At 36.2% G+C, this 21340-nt stretch overlaps 1 protein-coding gene across 2 annotated transcripts in view; it reads left to right on the top strand.

Moving 5' to 3' along the window:
- The window catches only part of grm4 (glutamate receptor, metabotropic 4), a 228651-nt gene that overhangs the window by 148091 nt on the left and 59220 nt on the right, over nucleotides 1-21340 (top strand). For both annotated transcript variants that reach the window (XR_001481423.1, XM_015381787.1), the window contains exons 4-6: nucleotides 16296-16431; nucleotides 16614-16768; nucleotides 18880-19020. Coding sequence is in view for 1 of the 2 variants with exons in the window: in XM_015381787.1 (XP_015237273.1) it covers nucleotides 16296-16431; nucleotides 16614-16768; nucleotides 18880-19020 (432 nt within the window). In the remaining variant the exon portion in view is untranslated. The remainder of the gene's footprint in view (nucleotides 1-16295; nucleotides 16432-16613; nucleotides 16769-18879; nucleotides 19021-21340) is intronic.

Genomic DNA, 21340 nt, shown 5'->3' with positions numbered 1-21340 from the left:
TCTTGTTCTTTAGTCTCAAATAACATCAGTTTTTGCTATCTATGTGATTTTCTATTTTCTCTCCAGTGTATTTATTTTAATTTTAAAATTATTTTCCCCTTTCAGTTTCCCTTCAGATAACAACCTACACCAATGTTTTTTATTTGGAAAAGTTAGTTTGTTCCTTGCTTTAAAACCTAAGAATATATCAGCATGGAAAACTGCTTCACTTTTATATCAGTATCTGAGCCAACCGTCTCAATTCATAAAGACAATCTCTTTTTTTTTAGGCTTAAACAAACTGTTGTTTCATCTTTCACCTAGGATTGGGAAGCTTCTGTTCTCCAAGTCTTTGGCATGTGTATTAGTTTAAATTAACTAATGTCTGTGTAAAGCTGCTCATGTAACCCAAACCAATTAAATTTTTTCCCTTTTTTTGTGAAAATAAAAAATAAATATGACAGCATTTAGATGAATCTGGATGAAATTGTTAATTGAAATTCCAAATATAATCTTGGAAGATCACATTATTTTATTTTTATTTCCTTAAATCAAACATCAAGAAGCAGTTACAGAAGCAGACTGCTGATGGGAGAATGACTAAAATAGTGCAACATTAAATGCTTTTAAGAATCAGTTCTGCAGAAAATCAGATGCAATTCTGTTTATTTTATTACAATCTCAATGATAAATGTGAAGTTGCCATGGGAGGCTCTTCTGTAATTTTTCAGAGTATCAGTGTTGCCAAAGTATGCTTGAAAATTCAGTCAATTTGGTGGCAGTGAACTATGGCACTATTACAAAGTCAATTAGGCTGCAATCTGAAGGACTCCTATGCTAAGGGTACTGTGTGTGGACTCAGCGGTGCCTAAGGCGCTGGTGGTTTTTAGTCAGAAAAGGGAGGTCAGGCAGAAGTCAATTGTTTTGATTGAAGCCGGGGCTTCTGCTTTAAAGATGAAAAAAACATGGAAGCTATTACACGGCCATGTAACATTTTAATGTCACGCACTTTGAGTGAGTGATTACACTGACATGCTTGTGTCAGTCCATTTGATAGCGGGATGTCTGGGATGAGATAGTATATTTGAAAGGTGTCTTATGGTTGACCTAGAGGGTGGCTCTAATTGAATTTGCTTTCTTTTATGTAAATGTGAAATGGCATACCCCACCTCCTTCCTGCTTTGCTCACCCTTTAGGAGCAGATTTATTGTGACACTGTAATTTGCTGTTTAAAATCATTGCAATGATTAGTTTGATGTAAATAAAAGGTCAGCCTTTTAAATAGACGGGATTTGACGTGTGGAGTGTTGCCTGATGTTGTGGATTATCTTTAAAAAAAGCCTTTTATAAAAGCTTCTTTTAAATATAGACTGCTATTAGAGTAAATAGTGAAGCACAGACATAATTAGATATATTTCTGCAAAGATATAAGTATATATAAGAGAGATTCGGCAAAATGTCTCTCAAGCTGACATTCAACAAAACATCATCATACTTTCTTCAACAGTTAAATCCAGTTGACATCAGAATATAAGAGATATATAGTAGCACTTTCAACATACAGAGGTGCAGTGACCGACATAATATGCTTGTTTTAAATTGACTTAGTGGTAATTGGAGATTTAAGTCAGTTGTTGCTGAAGAAATAGAGTGGTGAAAATTGACTAGATGTTCAGCGTTTTTATTCCATAAATCACTATCAGTCTTAAAAAAGAATCAAGAGCAGATTCGAAAAAAAAAAAAAAACAGATCAAAACAGAGTTGAAAGACAAAAAATGTGTTTTGACCTACTTTTACTTCCTATGGTTGCATTACAGTATCTTCTAAGGTGTAATACTGTATGCTGGAGCGATATTATCAGCACCTTCAGGAAGTAGTTGGATAAGCTCACTAGGAAGGTGAGCATATGGCCAGAAGGACTGAAATAAAAATTTAATAGCTGTTAAACACCCGTGAGGCCGTTACAAACCTCAAGAGCTTTTTCAGTCAAAAAAATGTAAAACCAATGGAGCACAAAGGAGGACCATCAAATCCTTTCTGCCAGCTGCAGTATCATTGTATAATCTCCTCCTCTCAAGCTCGGGTTCTCTACCAGAGGCTTGGGAGCTGTAGGGATTTTCACAGTAGATCAACCCCTAGATCTCTGCATTTCTGGATTAAAAGGCCCGTTCTTCCTCCAGGTTGTTTTGGAGCCATGTCTCCAGTGTGAGGGGTTACTGCCCCCAGTGCTTCAATGACCACAAGTACTACAGTTGCCTTCACCTTACAGGCTCTCTGAAGTTCTTCTCTGAGCCTTTGATATTTCTCCAATTTCACCTCTTCTTTTTTGCTTATTAACAGAATATGTGGCCATCCCATCACTGGGGAGGGCACATGAACCACTACGGGTGTCTTTTGCTGTTTATCAATGATTAAGATCTCCAGTTGGTTTGCCACAACCATTTTGGTATGTGGGTGTCCCACAGCATCTTTACTGTGTCATTCTTCACCACCTTGGTAGGTTGGTCCCATTTTGACCTGTGGGTCTCCAGTTTCTATTCTACACAGTTTCTGTAAAATATACCAGCAACTTGGTTATGACTTTCCCTGTATTCCTTTTCTTGCCAATATCTGAAACTCTTCATTAAAGAGCTGGATTGTATCTGGGGCCTCCCCATATCCTGCACATTGGAACTTGCCTATTATAGTAGATCTGGGACTATATTGTGCTGTTGCTCAAGGCCTGCTCCTGTGCTGCCATGATCAGTCCTTCTACAGTATGCTGTCTTTCTATGGCCAATGGTCATAACAGCCACTTGAGTAATCTGTCCGTGGCACGTCCCATACAGGGCTTTTCCTCCCATGATGGTCCCTCCAGTTCCTTCTCTTCCATCTTCCATTGTATGAGACATTCACTGAGCGCTTCAACCCTTGGGACCATCTTCCTGTAGTATTCTTGGAGCTTTGATGTTTGTTCTTCAATGGCAAGGCAAGTTTATTTGTATAGAAGAAGAATAAAAGCAAATAAATATAAAAACATAATAAAAGCAGGTAATAAAACAAATAAAACAATTGGACCACAACCTCAAAGTTATAATACATCAATTAACAGTTTAACTTCAATAGTCAAAGCCAGTTCTAAACAAATGGGGTTTTAACTTTGACTTAAAAGAACTCCATCTTTCAGCACTTTTACAGTTTTCTCCAAGTTAGTTCCAGATTAGTGGAGCATAGAAACTAAATGCTGCTTTTTTATGTTTGGTTCTATTTCTGGGTGTAGAGAGTAGGCTTGAACTTGAACATGTAAATTGTATTGACATTATTTTTAATATTTTCATTGTTAGGTAGTTCACAAAAAGACATTATCATTCCAAATACATTCTTATAGAAACATGAAAAGACTCAGCCCTACTCACCATTTAGTGCTTGATACCAAAAATAGGTACAAAGTGTGCATAAAAATATAATCACCAAATGAAAAAAAAACAACTTACAAATGCACAGGATTGGCTTCTTTATGGAATCTAAATTGTATTATTGTGATTGAAGATGTAATTTATATTTTTTATGAAAATAAATTCTGATTTTGAAACTTCTGTGTTAAATAGCCAAAAAGGTATAAATAGACTATGAATGCCAAATGTATGTTTTTACTTTTTATGACTTTGACATAGATATGTAAATTTCCATTAGTTCATTTTAGACCAAGACAAAAATTGTGTAGAGGAAATTGTCTTTCAATGCAATGTTGCATAATTCATACTGATCCTTAAATTGAGGCTAGATAGTCAGATTGTACTTCTTAACTAGCTATAGGTACCAACAATCAACCAAGTTATTTGAGTTTTTTTAACTGACAAGTCAAAGCCTAGAATATTCTTTTGTTGCTTAATATGGTTGTTGGCGTAAGTGTTTTTCACCTCCGCAAAGGATTTTACTTACAATTTTGCTTGAAGTTTGCATACCCTTCCAATAAAGACAGAAAGAGATGAACTACATCTGTTATATTCCACAAAAAAATATTTAGATACGCAAATTGTGTGAAACAGAAATAAAAAAAAATAAAAATCCTATCTGATTTATAGTCCCCACACTGCAGATTTATTTGAATCTGTCCTTAAATTACACCCAAACTAATTTATACTAACAGATAAATTCAGATAAATTAAACATTACCCGCCACATATCTGACTTAATAACCATTAAAACAACTATTTTCATTCATTTCAGATGAAACTATTCACACACTTGGATTATATAAACCAAACTTCCAATATTCACCACTGTTAGACAGCAAGTACCATTTCCTCTGTCACAGAGCAGTCGGCTTGTTTGGTCTCGCAATAAATCCTGGGATATCCAAGGATAGCAGGATACATCGGACCCATCCTTCAAATCGGGGGGAAAAGAACAACGCATTTGTCGGCCACATAACGAGGAGTCTTGGAATCCGATCAGACACTATGACGAAATCATACTTTAAATCTGGCCTTCTGAGGACGGATCCCATTAATTGGAACAGAGCACTGGTCTTGGTGCTGATGGCTAGCAGTTTCATTTACTCACTAGACTAGTCACCTGTCTAATTGGCCCTGCACCTCATCGCAGTTATCGTTTCCACCTGGTTCCTGCTGCTATCTATGCTGCTTGTCTGCCTACCATCAGCACCAGATTATTTGAGCTGTTTGGTGAGAGTAAAGTTGTGACATTTCTATATGTGTTCAGTGCTTCTCTGTGCGACTACACTGTTTTACCTATTACTTTATTTGTAGAAGAAAATGCTTTGATTTCTTTGTATGAGTTGATTACTTGGCTTGTTGCCAGCAGCTAGCATTAACTGTCTGTTGATGGGATGAAAAATGTCAGTAATATGAAATGTCTAAACTAAAATACAAAACCTTTATGTAATTCTTTTTGCTGGTGTATTTAGTGAAGCTCTGTTGATCTGACTACAAATACGGCCCTGTGGCACTGTCAGGAAATTGTCACCTGAACTGATCAACACCAGCTTTATCACTTCTGGTTGTTCCCTTATTATTTGATCTAATGACTGCTGCTGTTCAACAAAAACAAAAAAGTTCAAACTACTTGTATTTCTGTTTTTGTTTTTTTGTTTGTTTTTTTTAGGCTCCATAATACAGTCTTGCTGGATGTTTTGCTTGGTTTTTGGGCCTCACCTTCCAAAAGCATTGTAGTGATATATTTTAAAGAAACTCTTTTTATACAAAAAAGGCTTAAAGCATAACCTCTATGGGAAATATCTATATATTTTAATATACCTTTTCAAACCAAGTTTAGGATTTTAAACATTTATTAAAATTATTGCACACAGATTATAGGCCAGATTTTAATTTTTATTTCATTTATTTCACCTTGTTTTCTTTCCAGATGTTGGTTTGATTTGTAGGTTGCACAGTGCTTCGTACAAGATATTATTTTCTCAAATCAAGTTGGCTGAGTGGTACTTGGATGATATATAATTTCCCACTTGACTTATGGGACTGTTTTTAGCTGACATTGAAGATACAACCTTGCCATACACTTCAGATCAACTAAAAAAAAAAACATTACTTTTGGAATCTGAGGCAAGAAAGAAATCAAGATGGCATGTGCCACATGTTAATTATTTACTTGAGTGGTTCCACACACTCAACTCACAATAAAGTATGAGTGGTGAACTAATAACAGAGGAAAGATGTACAATTAGGAAACGCGGCGGAGCAGAAAAAAACAACAAATTGTGTTTTCAGGCCTAATACTTTCATTTCCTTGGTGCAATTGAACATGAACTGAGTATGGCAAACTATAACAGACTAATGTTTTCACAGGCATGCAATAGTCAATATACAATTTTTACAACTCGTTTTTCCTGGTTAGAAAGTGTCAAACAGAATTATAGGGCAATTTTGGGATAAACTAAAAGATGGTTCCAAAGAGATAATTTATATTTATATTCTGAAAATCCTCCACAGCCTCCATGCTAGAATTAAACAGAAAGCCTTTGTTTGTCTGATAAATGTGTGTAGCTGGCTCTCCACCTTTTTTTTATTCTTTCTTTTTTTTTTGCAGAACTTAAATCCACCTTTGAACTTTGACTTTTTGTGACTTTTCTGCTTTTCACATATCATTTGTAAAAGCAAAGTGCTCCTGCTGTGGGCATTTAGATGTTGAATTGTTCAAATATTTCCTTTTAATTGTCACAGTCACAACTGCTAGATCATAAGTCTGCATGCAGTGTTACCCCAGTCAGGGTAGACCGCCATTAAATCACTCTGTTATTCTCAATTATCCAGTAATGGCTGATTATTATAGGTAATTTAATACTATTTATACTGACTTTGAAGACTTACGTTACTTTGTTTTTCACATAGAATGGCATAACTTAATAACATAATATATTTTTACATCATGTATTCAAATCTGAACACACAACAGTAGAGCTAACCCCAACCCATTAAAAACTGAAGAATTACATACTTTTACTTTACAATTTTTACCAGTCTATGAACATGGAAATCTGACAATGGAGGACACTGAGTAGCATGCATTTTCTGCATGGGTCAAAAAAACATACTACTCTTAACTGGCTGGCTAACCGGCCATGTTATTGAATACATCTAGATTGACCTCATTCAGTCCTATAAATGTTGAAGAACAATAACCACACTCAGCAGGTTCTTGCTATACTTAAAGTCATACAGCATAGAGTTTAGAGGCATCACATACATACCAACGCTGCTCTCCATGTTTTCATTTGTAAAAAAAAAAAAAAAAAAAAAAAACTAAAATGGTGGAAATATTGATAAAGCCTAAACATACAGATACTAAATGAAATGCAGGAATGTGTTAAATCAAAATCTGCTAACTATTTCTCCCATATCATATAATAAGCAAAATGTATAAATGTTATATGACAAGATATCAGTCTTTGTCACAAGTTATAAGTGTTTCTTTAGCTGCCCATTAGATTTATTTTTCCTGGATTGTAGTTCATACACAACTTTTTTTATTCAGGCAACAGTATCTTCTTATCAACCTCTCATTTACTCCTGCTCTGCCTCCTTAAAAAAAACATCAGAATATCCAGGCTGTAGCTTACCGAATTGCTGTATTTTTGGCAGAATTCCACTGTGATGCCAGTTTCCTTAGATAGAAACTGAATCAATTTGATATGATCTGGTTGAATTGTCTCTGTCATTTACAGAGACAATTCAACCAGACTGTAAAGTGCCTTGAGATGATATGTGTTGTGATTGGCACTATATTTAATTTAATTCAATTCAGTTTATTTCTATAGCACCAATTCACAACATGTCATCTCAAGGCACTGAACCGTTCACCAGATCATACAGTCAAATTAATTCAAACTTTTCTAAGGAAAACCAGTTGACTGCATCGACTCATTAACTCGAATGCAAACCCTCACACTAAGCATGCTTGTAGCGACAGTGGAGAGGAAAAACCCCCTTTTAACAGGAAGAAACCTCCAGCAGAACCAGGCTCAGTGTGAGCGGCCATCTGCCAAGGCCGACTGGGGTTCAGGGAGACAGAAGCAGAGATACAAAAAGCAACTGTAAAAGGTGGCTCTGAGCCAGCTCCCATGTCAGAGGATAAATTGAGCACATCCAGCCAGTCACAGTCAGAGAAACAGGACTACACTGGAAAACAGGCAGATCTCCAACATCTATAAACAAAGGTGTTGATGGCAGCAGCACAGCTGGTATTTCTCCAGGATGTTGTCACAGTCAAACAGGAACATATATATATGTATATTTCTGTTTATGTAAATAAATTGAATTGAATTGATTCCGAGTGTATCATTGGACCTATATACAGTGGGTGAAATAAATATTGAACATGACCCATTTTTCTCAGTAAATATATTTCTAGAGGTGCTATTAACATGACATTTTCACCAGATATTGACAGCAATCCATGCAATCCACACATACAATGAAATAAAACCATAGATGTCCAGAAATTAAAATATGTGTACTAAACTGAAATGGCACAGGGAAAAGTATTGAACACACTTACTGAAATTTATTTAATACTTTGTATAAAAACCTTGTTGGCAATGTAAGCTTCAAGGTGCCTCCTGTATGGACAAATTAATCACAACCGTTACTCAGATGTTCTTTTGGCCCATTCTTCCACACAAACAGTCTTCAAATTTTGAAGGTTTCATTGGCCTCTTTTATGAACTTTGATCTTTAGTTCTTTTCATAGATTTTGAGAGTTTCCTTGGCTGTCTGTTTGGGGTCATTGTCTTGCAGAAATGTCCACTCACTTCATTTTCATCATCCTGATAGATGGCAGCAGATTTTTATCAAAAATGTCTCTCTACATTTTTCCCTTCATCCTTCCCCTTCCTTCAATTATTTCAAGTTTGCCAGTACCATATGCCGAAAAGAGCCCTACGCCATGATGTTCCCACCTCCAAACTTCACTGTTGGTATGGTGTTATTGGGGTTATGTGCAGTGCCATTTGACCTCTAAACATGAAGTGTATTATGGCATACAAAAAGTTCAGTTTTGGTCTTATCTGACCAGCGTTTATTCTCCCGGTAATTCACAGGTTTGTCGAAATGTTGTGCATTACTTATTGTTTTCTTTGACACAATTGTACCTGCTAATTCCAGGTCTTTCCAAAGCTTTCCACATGTTATCCTTTGCTCTTGGACAACACTTCTGGTAATTCTTTTCTCTTCTGTCAGAAATCTTGTGAGGAGTACCTAGTCGTGGTCAGTTTATGGTGAAATTATGTTCTTTCCACTTACAGATTATGGCATCATGACAGCATCTCCCATCCTTCAAATTTCTGGACATCTGTGTTTTGAATTCTTTGTATGTGCTGATTGCATGGGTTGTTGCCAGCATCTGGTAAAAATGTCATTTTAATAGCACCTCTAAAAATATATTTACAGAGAAAATTTGTGGCTTGTTCAACACTTCTTTTACCTGCTGTAGTGTATCTCCCAGCACCAATAGAAATGAGTGACCTTTAGACAAGAGTTCAGTTATTTCCACTTTCTAGGCATGTATTTTGTTCAAGTAAGGCAAATTTTTCAGATTTAAAGTGGACTCCAAAAAATGAAGAGGATATTAAACATTTCAATTGACCATAAAATATTATTTTTCTATTGCACTCGTGCAATCTTTAACTTAAATTTGTTTTCACAATCTCTTTACATGAACTCTTAGTGAAAGTTTAGATGCCTTTTAGCCATTATAGTCAAAGAGCTAATACCTAGCAGGCACCAGGGAGCTTGTTTTTAAAGGACTCTCTGGTCCTACTTTAGCAATTAAATATAATTACCAAATCCAAAAACACATAAAGATTAATGTCATATTTGTCTTTGAAAAAAAAACGTTTTTCATAACTTTAAGATGTAATCTCAAAGAACTGTTAGCATCAGTCCCTCTACCGTCATTGTTAGCATCCGGTCAGTTCATCAATGACACCCAAAATGCTTAACTGAAAAAAGTTTCCCTGTTTCAAGACCAGGAACTTTAATGTAGCTCTGTTCTAAGGACGATGAGGAGTTCCTAAAAGGCTTAGTGTGTCCCAGCTGGGAGTCTGTGAGCGGTTGTGTTGCTGTAGGGTTTGTGACCCATGAAAGGGTGCTGCTTCAGTTTAGTCTTTGCTGAATCTCTGTGCCAACCTTCTCTTGCAGAACTCGAAGAAAATACATGCACGTAGTTTGGTGCCACCCAGTTCTTGATAACAGGCAGTATTTAACCTTTGATCTGAATTTGATCCCTTTTGCCAGAAGGGACAGCTATTCAACAATCTCCCCAATGTGGCACCTCTGGATCTGTCCACAGGATAAGAGAAAGTGTTTTGGAATAACAGAGCATATATATTGCTGACCCGCAGGACCTCTCAGGATGTTGCATGAAGCTCCTATTTAGGCAGTGATGTTTTAAGATGTCTGAGCTCACAGTCTGGAAGGCAGTCCAGCATCATATTGAGCCAATAATCAAAATCATTCCTTATTCATATTCATCCCATGGCTGTGTGGCACAACACTCCTCATCTCTGAAGACTTAAATCACGACTCTTTATTCACACAGTATGTAAAATGCCATACTGGCACAGTTAATGTGTACCCTGGAGCAGTCTGCTTGTCATGTGAATTCCTGCCGGGTAACAGTGTGCCAAATGCAGCAAAAGTGTGTGACATAAGACCAGTGCATTTGAGTAGCGAAAGAATAAAAGGAAAAACTAAGTAAGAGTGAATATCCATAGATAAAAGAGATGAAAATGTCTCCAGGAGTTATGTAGAGGAGTGAGCATCAAAGTATTAACCGAAACCTGAGCATTTTCTTTAAGCCACTTTGTACAAAAAGGGGCATAGTAATGTTGTATTCCTTCATGAAAAAGAACAATAACCATTTGATCATGATAAAATATTGTTGCAACAATTGTCTGTTTTGTTTTTGAGCTTAAATGGAATTACATCATAGGGCACAACTAACAGACATACACATACTTGTACCCCATCTGCCGGCAGTATCACGCAACTATCCAGGAGCTACATAGGGACAATTGACCCAGCTACTTAACAGAGTCTGATTTTCCTGCAATGCCTTGGGTAAGGCAACAGCTTGGTATGGTCAAAGACCAAATAATTTTTTTTTTTAATTATAAATCAAATAAACCGATCTAAAGTTACTTTAAGTGAGAGTGAATCCTCCACAGAGCCTCCTATCAGAGTACCAGGTAAAACAAAATCTCTGTTTCTTACCAAACTCAAAAATGGACAGAGCATCAAGGTAAGAACTATGTGAATAAATAAACGAAAAGGTATAGGCCAGAACTTTTTTAACTGAAATGAATGCAAACTCAAAGCGTTTGAAGTTGACAAGCCCTAAATTAAATCTGATCTTGAGTAGTCTTCTAAATTTTAGCAGCTGTGACAGAAACTGTGCTCCCTGGTCTGTTGTTTCATTCAAACAATTTATTTATTTTACATGTTGTTCAATTCAATTCAGTTAAATTCATTTTATTTATATAGTGCCAATTCACAACTCATGTCTTCTCAAGGCACTTTACAGTTCACCAGAACTGTTGGTACTTAGATTTTGGGGATTAAAAATAGCATTGTTATCACTAGTTCAAGTGTAAAAAGTGGGTTTAATAATTCATTCAGTGATTGTGCAACAATATCTGAAAGCCTTCAAAACTTTAACTCCTGCTTTAGTGAAGAACCCACTTTTATATTGCATTCCAAGTGCTGTTTGATTTTTAACCCTGTAGGGAACAAGTATTTTTTGCGCTTTTCTTACACTGTGTCTTGGACTTTTCTTCAATATTTTCACAGCTTTGTTGGAAGGTGATGATGTACAGTATCGTACCTTCGGTCACACTGTGCTGATATTATAAATACACACATAAGGGATTTATACTTAGCAAAAACAAATTGTAAAGTACAAATACAATATATAATATTTTTCAGTTTTCAGAAAAACTTGGTTTGCAAATGAAGTGAGCTATTACGCCTATAACTTTTTCTGGTTGGTTTTCATCCAATAAAACAGTCTTCTTTTGTTTTAGTATTTAGTAGTGGTTACTGATCCGTCGTTACGCTATTTTACTTTGACAAACTGGATCTTCTCAACGTTCTTTTTCCTGTTTAATATGATTGTCATTGCGGATCTTGACCTGGCTGGCTTCCAACGGACCGGAGGGGGTCCACTCTATAGTCCCCATTCTATGTAGTGATTGAGGGGTAAGGTTTTAGGGTGGACTTTCAGGCGCAATTGATTCCTAAGAATGAATCAAAGTGGGAGCAGATAGAGAGAAAAAAGAAGGGGGACCAAGACAGAACCCTGAGGAACTCCATGTAAAAGAGGTGCAGTGGAGAATACAGAATTTCCCAGACTCACACAAAATGTTTGATCCCTCAAAGCAGAACCACTGCAATGCTGTTCCACAGATCCCCACCCAATGTTCTAAATGAGATAAAAGGATGTTATTATCAATTGCATCAAAGGCTGTAGTTAAGTCAAAGAGCAAAAGAAAAGCACATTCACCAGCGTCAGGAGCTAAGAAAATATAATTAAACACTTTTAAATGGGCAGACTCAGTGCTGTGTAGTGATGTTATGAGAAGAGCCAAGGCTTTGAGTCGTGGAGGGGGCGTTGCCGCAAGGCGTGTATCGAGGCTTGCTACATTTGGGTAAGGAGCCAAAATAAATGACGTCCAAAGCCTCTCTACCCTGCCATACCATATGACCCCTTTGGGAAGTGGTTCAGCTCGCCTGGAACTTCGACAGGCATTTTAACAGCCTCTGTATCAGTCAAGATGTGGGAGTTTGTAAGAGAGCTGGATAGAGTTTAGATATATTCTAAGAATAGCTTGGTTGGAAAAACAACCAATCTAGTGGTTCAAAACTAGTTTGGTTAGATTAAACAATGTAATGATCAAAATAATGGGTTTTTAGTAGTATTGCTATCTGAAGAACTGTCATTATGTTACTGGGTTCAGCTGTAAGAGATGGACTTCCACTCTTTAGGTTAATAGTTTAAGACCCACCTAAGACATTTGAACGTTGTGATAAAAAACAACACGTATTTTGGCTAATGTGACTAATTTGTATTGGTTTAAAAAACCAAAAACAGTTGAAAAACTATTATGTTTGAATAAAAATGAATAAACCTTTTGTTTTGCTCATCATTTGCACAAGCACTTTCACTGTCTGCCTGAGCTTTTTTCACTAAAATGGCAAAAAAAACAGTGTACCTTAAATTATTTTTCTCTTCTAAGACATTTTACACACAAAAAGATTTTATTATACAGACCAATCATTAACAATTTAAAAGGAACTTAAATGGGGAAAAAATAAAACAAGAAAAACAACAGCAAAAAAATCACAGATTATATTACTAACTGTATTACTAACTGGACGATTCCCAAAACCTTATTTACAAAAAGAAAGACTGTTACCTGTATCTAGATAATCTTTAAGATAATTTTAGACATCATATGGACAATGACGTAGGATGCTATTGCTGAGATTGGTTGATTTGCATCAAACCAAATAAAAATACCACAAATTTGCAATTCCTTTGTTTTGCACTTTTAAAAGTTGACAAATTTCAGTATGATGGAAACACTGCTTTTGTAGGCAGTTTATCTGATCTTGAGTACTGAGAGGTAATTTAAGATAATTTAGTTGATTCAACTGCTGAGACAAAATGGTTTAAGAGATCGGAAAAAAAAATCACAGGGATAATATAATGTTTAAAGGGTTTTAAGTATTGGTTCCTCATAGGCCTACCTACGTTTTCAAGGTTTTTTGCCTGCAGGGGACCTCAGGGATAGTTTGGGAAGAATGCTAGGTGCAGATGGATAAGGGATTTGGGGAAAAAATGAGCAGATAGCACGGTGGAGGTAAGACATCACTAGATCATGCTAGTTGAAACAGTGAGGAACAAGGAGTGGTGCTGCCAGCCTGCCTTGACACCAGAGCTTCTATAGTGAGTGATATTACCCTGGAGTCTGTTCAACAGCTTTAACTTTTTCAACCAGAAGTGTCATTGAGAAGTGTTTTTAATGCACCTCAGACAAGTGATCGCCAAACGATGTCTAGTTACATCACACTTTGCATTAAGCTTCACAGTTAATTTTAATATAATGAGCTTTTCAATACTGCTGATGTTTTGAAATTGCATCAGAATCATGGCTGAAACTGGGAGGTTTTCCATTTACAGGAAAAGACAGGAAAATAAATGTTATATTTATGTCTAGTTTAGAATTGATTCGAAATTATTCATTACATACATATGGATCTAAAACAGAGTCACACACACATTGCAAATTCACAAAGACACACACACCTATACCCATCACATTCATCCACTGATTATCTAAAAAGTTAGTCTCTAGATTATAGCATAGATTAAAAGAAAGTAGTAGAACATAGTTTCAAAGAAAAATAAATAAATAAAAAAGATTAGGATAGTTCAGTTTATGCATATGCTCAAAAGGTGTCTTGTATTTTAGTGAAATGTGTCTGACTGAGTGATTAAAGTAAGGAAGGGACATGGAGGGACAGGCAGTTCCATATATAAACAGCTAAACTATTCAATTAACAATACTTCTCAAAGTGCCCTCCAAATAATGGGATGAAAAGATTTTGTGCTTCTGTTCACTTGCTTCAAAAACACAAAATAAACACAAAACAAAATAATAATAAAAAAAATTCATTTCCACCATATTTACACATTTGTCTTTCTCTCATATTTACCCTGCTGTGCATGTTGTAGTTTATCTGGAAGGAATCACAGTGTATAGCTATACTTGGAGGTCCGAGATAAGATGGCAGATCTTTATCACAAAGACGGACTTCCTCACTGTAGCCAGCCCCATACAACAGCTTGTATTTGTTTCTATTATTTTCCTAGGAAGACATGGAGTTTGTCCAAATAAGGCCAGGATAGCCATCTATGGTGACATCTTAAACCATCAATTTAAGCAAACAAATGGCTGATAAATGATGCCATCTGATTCAACTGGACAAAACATCACAGACACATGTCTGAGAATAAAAGGCTGTCATAACTGCAGTCAACATGCATATCAGGCATCAGAATACCAAAAAAAAACAAAATAACAATAATTTTGAACTAAAAAACAGCGGAAGTTTGATTTTTACCATACATCCTTTTTAGGATATGTTTGTTTAATTCTGTTTCTAGATGAGAATGGAGCTCAGATTTCTTAACATCTTAGTGATTTACTGTTAAGTATGGCTGATTTATAAAGTTGTGAACTTAAACAACTGAAATCACAAATTAGCATACCGCTCTGATCATAATACATTCCTAACTTCTCTTGTGGATTAAATAAGAAAAGAAAAAGGTGTTTGCTTGTTATGAACCATGTAGGAGTCTTGCACTCCTGCTTGTCTTGTTACAATGTTTAAAGTAATAATTTTGTCTTTACAGATTTTTACAGGAATCAAAACAAAGTCCTTGTGTTACATGGACACTGATTTATGCAGTTAAACATAAAAATTCCGTAATACTAATGCATGTACAGAAATATATGATTTCCCCATACATTTATATCAAGCAACTTGATGTGAGTTTAGAGAACTTGAGAATCAGTTTAATTAAGATCATCCTCTACAAAAATCCAGTATGTAACAGTTATTTTTCCCTTGCTCTGACCGACCTGAATTCATCTGATGATCCTGAAAAAAATGAATGTACATTTTCTGTAGTTTACTTTTTTATTTCTTGTTTTAAAGGTAACACTCAAAATTGACAATGGCCATGACAAATGATGGTATTAACATCAGTCTTTTTTTTTTCTAAAAATTTATTTCAAATGTAGTACTACATTTAAAACTATTTTTTCAATGTTTACTCCTTTAACACCAACTATATATTTTTCTTTCTCTTCTGGATTTGCCTGTACTTACAGAAGAGTTGCTGAGTCTAATCTGTTGGATCTTTTGAGTACAACTCATTCACCGATTGAGTTCCTTTCTGTGTGGGAGCCTTGTATCCAGACATGAATGTGGGTGGTGCATAAACACCAGACTGGGCCAAGTATGAGAAATGTGTGACTAATTAATTTGTTGTTCATCGATTATATCTTGTGCTTTTATGGTAATGCACACAAGTCTTTCTAAAATTACACCAAATACATGTTTACTGTAGATTCAGGTAAATTTTTGATAAGTTTTGAGTTTTTTTTGCAGTGAAACTGAAATGTGTCTTGTTTCTTAAAATGTAGGTTTTCACCTGAGCATTACAAAGCAGATGTTACAAATTGCACTGTTGGACAAAGTTTGCAACAGCATCACATTCCTGCTGTTGTAGAGAATCAAAGCATCAACACAATAAAGGAATCCCTTTCACATTTACATTTCATTCCTAAATGCTCTTTTTCAAATAATACTACTACACCCAGTATGTCCAAGCATAACATAAATAAAATGTGCAACGTGGAGTACATTATGTTTATTATTTCATACAAAATTACAAAAAAAATATAAGAGTGATAACTGCAGGTATTGCATATTTAAATTAATATTTTGATTATGACTGACACAATATTTTGATTGGGAATAATATTAGTGACATATATAAATCTATTTCAAACTTAAAATGGTGAAAAATAATACCTATAAAACATAAAATATAATGGATATTGCTTTTAGTGTCACTTTTAAAATGCCCTGATGAACATTTATTTAAAAAAAAACCTACATAAACTCCTGTTTCTGTTAATAAATAATGAATGTTTACATTTCTGTAATGTTCCTTTTTGATGTGAATTAATCAGGGGATATAACAGAACTTAAATGTTTCTGTTTTAGGTGGTGTGTGCATCTCACAGTCTGTTAAGATTCCCCGGGAACCTAAACAGGGAGAGTTTGACATGATCATCCAAAGACTTGGGGAAAATCCAAATGCAAGGGTTGTCATACTCTTTGCCAACGAAGACGATATCAGGTAAAGCCTGCTTATAGCTACATACTGTTATAGTGCTTTGAAGATAAGAAAAGCGGGACTACAGCAGAAAAAAAATGTTTCTACCTGTGTGTTTGCCCACTGTGTAACAAACCAAAATCAAAGCGAAGCAGGTTAGGATGCTGACCTTATCCATGGCAACATCTGTTTCTTTTCCTTCGCAGGCGGCTTCTCCATGCAGCAAAAAAGGCCAACCAGACAGGTCATTTTATCTGGGTGGGTTCAGACAGCTGGGGCTCAAAGATCTCTCCGGTTGTGCACCAGGAGGAGATGGCAGAGGGAGCCGTCACCATCTTACCGAAGCGACAGTCCATCAAAGGTATCAGTGTGAGAATTGTGCAAAAATCATATGTTCTTGCTCTACAACTCTGTGCACATTTTGATGAAATATTATTTTCTATGTGAGCTCTGGGTACTTTTCTGTTGCTTCAAAGGAAAACTGTTTTTTTTTTTTTACAATGTTTAATAGTAGTTAGGAAATAAGTATTTGAACACCCTACTATTTTGCAAGTTCTCCCACTTAGAATTTGTGGAGGGGTCTGATATTGTCATTGTAGGTGCATGTCCACTGTTAGAGACATTATCTAAAAAAAATCCATAATTCACAATATATGACTTTTTTAACTTGTATGTATTTGTATGATACAGCTGCAAATGGAATATTTGAACACCTGTGAAAATCAATGTTAATATTTGGTAAAATAGCCTTTGTTTGCAATTCCAGAGGTCAAATGCTTCCTGTAGTTTTTCACCAGGTTTACACACACTGCGAGAGGGATTTTGGCCCACTCCTCCACACATCTTCTCTGGATCAGTCAGGTTTCTGGGCTGTCACTGAGATACACGGAGTTTGAGCTCCCTCCAAAGATTCTCTATTTGCCACATGCAGCTCTGCTGATTAGTTTCTTTCTTTCCATTTTGTCATTTTGTGTCTAGCTCAGTTGTTTTTTGAACTTCCTGTTGCTCTTTCCTTGTTTTTTTTGACCAGCCTTTTTTTTTTAGATTTTTGCCTGTTGCTCCACTCATTGTGCAGTAGCGTATTAAATGGCTTTTTGACATCCTTTCCCTAAGTTGAGTCCTGCATTTGAATCCTCTTTGGTTGCCTCTGACACTATTGGGTTTAGGTCTGGAGACTGGCAAGGCCACGCCAGCACTTTGATATGCTTCTTCCAGAGCCACTCCTTGGTTATCCTGGCTGTGTGCTTTGGGTCATTGTCATGTTGGAAGACCCAGCCTCGACCCAACTTCAATGCTCTAACTCAGGGAAGGAGGTTGTTCCCCAGAATCTCGCAATACATGGCCTCGGCCATCCTCTCCTTAATACAGTGCAGTCGCCCTGTCCCATGTGCAGAAAAACACCCCCAAAGCATGATACTACCACCCCTATGCATCACAGTAAAGATGTTTTTCTTGGGATGGTACTCGTCATTCTACTTGGTCCAAATGTGGTTGAAGTAGAATTGTGATCAAAAAGTTCTATTTTGGTCTTATCTGACCACATGACCTTCTCCCAAGACTCGTCTGAATTATCAAAATGGTAATTGGCAAACTTAAGATGGGCCTTGACATGTGCAGGTTTAAGCATGGGGAACCTTCTGTGCCATGCATGATTTCAAACCATGACATCTTATTGTTTTACCAACAGTAAACTTGGAAATAGTGGTCCCAGATCTTTTTGGGTCATTAACAAGCTCCTCCCATGTGGTTCTGGGCTGATTTTTAACCTTTCTTAGGATCCTTGAGACCCCACGAGGTGGAATCTTGTATTGATCCCCATTCTAAGTGAGATTGGCAGTCATGTTTAACTTCTTCCATTATCTAATGATTGCTCCAACAGTGGACCTTTTTCACCAAGCTGCTTGGCAGTTTTCCCATAGCCCTTTCCAGCCTTGTGGAGGTGTACAATTTTTTCTCCAGTGTCTTTGGACAGGTCTTTGATCTTTGCCATGTTAGTAGTTTGATTTTTACTGATTGTGTGAGGTGTACAAGTGTCTTTATGTAGCTAACGACCTCAGGTGCATCTATTTTAGGATAATAAAGGGAGTGGAGGTGGACATTTTGATGGCAGACTAACATGTCTTTGAGGGTCAGAGTTCTAGCTGATAGACAGGTGTTCAAATACTTATTTGCAGCTGTATCATACAAATAAATATTAAAAAAATCATGTATTGTGATTTCTGAATTTTTCTTTTTAGATTATGTCTCTCACAGTGGATAACAATTTTAGACCCCTCCTTGATTTCTAAGTGAGATAACTTGCAAAAAAGCAAGGTGTTCAAATACTTATTTTCCTCACTGTATATAATGTATAATGATTTACAGACCACACTGAATTCTACTTAATTTGATAACATAGTCATAGCTCAGAGGTGTTACCATCTTAATGTTTCAAGGCTGCACCTGTGACAATGAACTCCTTAATCTTTTCAGGGTTTGATAGGTACTTCATCAGCCGAACACTGGAAAACAACAGAAGGAATATCTGGTTTGCTGAGTTCTGGGAGAACAACTTCAACTGCAAACTCAGCCGTCATGCAGTGAAAAAAGGGTCTGGGCTCAAAAAGTGCACAAGTAAGATCTCCTCTTGTTGAGTAAAAAGCTATTTCAGGACTCTTTGTTCAATCTTTAAACCAACATGAAAATATTCTGTTTATGTCTGCGACACATTTGGCTCATCGTGAAAATGTTCTTGACAGCAATGCCCACCTATAAAAAGTCCAAAAGCTATACATTTTTTATTCAAAGCCACAGTTCATCTGAAAGCTTGGTTTATTGCTGCTCTGTGCTTTTGCTGAGTCATTTTTGTTTACCCATATGGCCATAATGAGTGAAAGGCTTAGATGGGCTGCATGGTAGAGAATCCGGCTCTGTGCCATACCTTTACAGCTTTTTAGTAGAATCTCTCTGAATGGAAAAGGAAAAGCATTGCATATTTTAGATTCATACTTAACAGGACAATATACAGAGATGGAAAAGATGTAAGTTCTGCTCTATGAGGGGACATTTATCAAGGTTAACATTTAAATAGGTATAACCTCTTTCCAAAAAACACATTCAATATCAAAGAGCTCTGTTCCTTTAACATTAAAAAAGTGCCAAAGTTATCAGTGGTTATTGCAGGTGCTAGCTTCGTATTATTGATTGTCTGTCTGAATTTAAAGAATAGTACAGACCAAAAATCCCTCACATTATGTGTGTGTTAAAATCCTGAATCCCTAAAAGACACCCATCTTTTGATACATGCTTATTTTTCCTAAAAGTCTGAAATATTAAAGAATTTCTATTTATCTCGATGAGTCCCAAAACTGAACAATTTTAAACTGTTGTTGTCAAAATTGAGATCACTAGCTTCACTTTTCTTTCAAATAAGACGAGACAATCAGAGTTACACATGACCTCTTACTGATGAAATACAATGTTTGTCATTCTTTTTCTTATCACTTCATATATTTTTTTAAAAATTCTCCTCAAAATTTTGATCACATTTTGTCATATCACAAAAATAACAGCAACATAGTTTACTAGAATTTTTTGTGACTGACCAGTGTTTCCCATCCATGCCTAGAGGTCCCACTTCTACAGTATATGCTCTACTACTCTATATGTTCTCTGGAGATCTAATACAAATATTGGCATTACGTCCTCAGAAGCCATCAAGGGTTGCAGAGGCCTATTAATCACTCCTTTATTTAACCCAGGTGGGTGGTGGTATCAAAATACTGCACCTAGAACATGCAGAACAGTAGGTCCCGTGGGACAGGGTTGAGAAGACTGTGCTAGACCAACAACGTTTTAGGGTAGTGGAAGAAAGATTGTGCGATGTTTTCTTCTTTTGTTTTTGTCTTTTTTTTTCTGCTAATAAAAATCCTTGAAATATACTTAAAGTATGATGGGAAATTTTACTCAACCTTTGCTCTGTCAACCAAAAATAAAACTCAGTGGAACCAAATTCAATTCACTGCAGTTAAATATAATATTAATAAAATTAAATTTATTTTATTCACCCCAAAAGGAAACTAGATGTTGTTGTAATTCTCACAGGGCTTTTTAATAACTTGTTGTAGATATTGATAGATGTAGCTAGACAGATGATGGCAGATGAGATCCTAATCTTCAAAACAGATTTATAAAGCTATGTAGCATCTTGCTGCAAAAACTAAACTGGACATAAGCATTCTTAAGAGGTATAGTTTACTTTGTCCTTTCCTGTAAACAGCTTCACAATTCAGTCTCCTCTCTAGCATGTTGTCCAACTGAACACAGATATTTAAACTCCTCTACTATCTCCATTTATTCTGCCGTAATAATAATAGTATTTCATTTTTTTGCTGTTTCTTCTGAAATCTACGATTGTCGCCCTTGTTTTCTTTCCCTTCAGGATTAGACAATTGTTACCACACCATGCCACAAAGCAGCCACCATGCCACTTATATTATTTTTAATATCTGATGCACCCAATGACTACCTGGTTAGACGGTTAACCCTTTAGTCTTACAAAACTCTACTACCATGGCATGGCCATCAATATAAACTGAAAGGCCAGGCAAAGGAACTACCAATTAACACCAGAGGAGCAGCAGTTATCTATAGCTCAGGTATGTGAACATTATGTCAGAACTTAATCTATTTATGGAAGAAGGGCAAGAAGACGTTTATCATAGAAAGAAATCTTCAAGATGCCACAAACTCTCTCTTCTACAGGGTCACAACAGAAGATGCATAAAGCAGTGTTATAAGGAGTTACTGTCCTCGCCATCACAGGGGATTGTGAGACATCATCTCACAGATATTAAGACACTTTTTACCACTTCCATCCATCCATCCATCCATCCATCCATCCATCCATCCATCCATCCATCCATCCATCCATCCATCCATCCATCCATCCATC

This window comes from Cyprinodon variegatus, unplaced genomic scaffold (assembly GCF_000732505.1).
Source record: "Cyprinodon variegatus isolate N-32 unplaced genomic scaffold, C_variegatus-1.0 Scaffold241, whole genome shotgun sequence".
Taxonomy (NCBI): Eukaryota; Metazoa; Chordata; class Actinopteri; order Cyprinodontiformes; family Cyprinodontidae; genus Cyprinodon; species Cyprinodon variegatus.
This window is presented reverse-complemented; position numbering and strand designations above follow the sequence as displayed.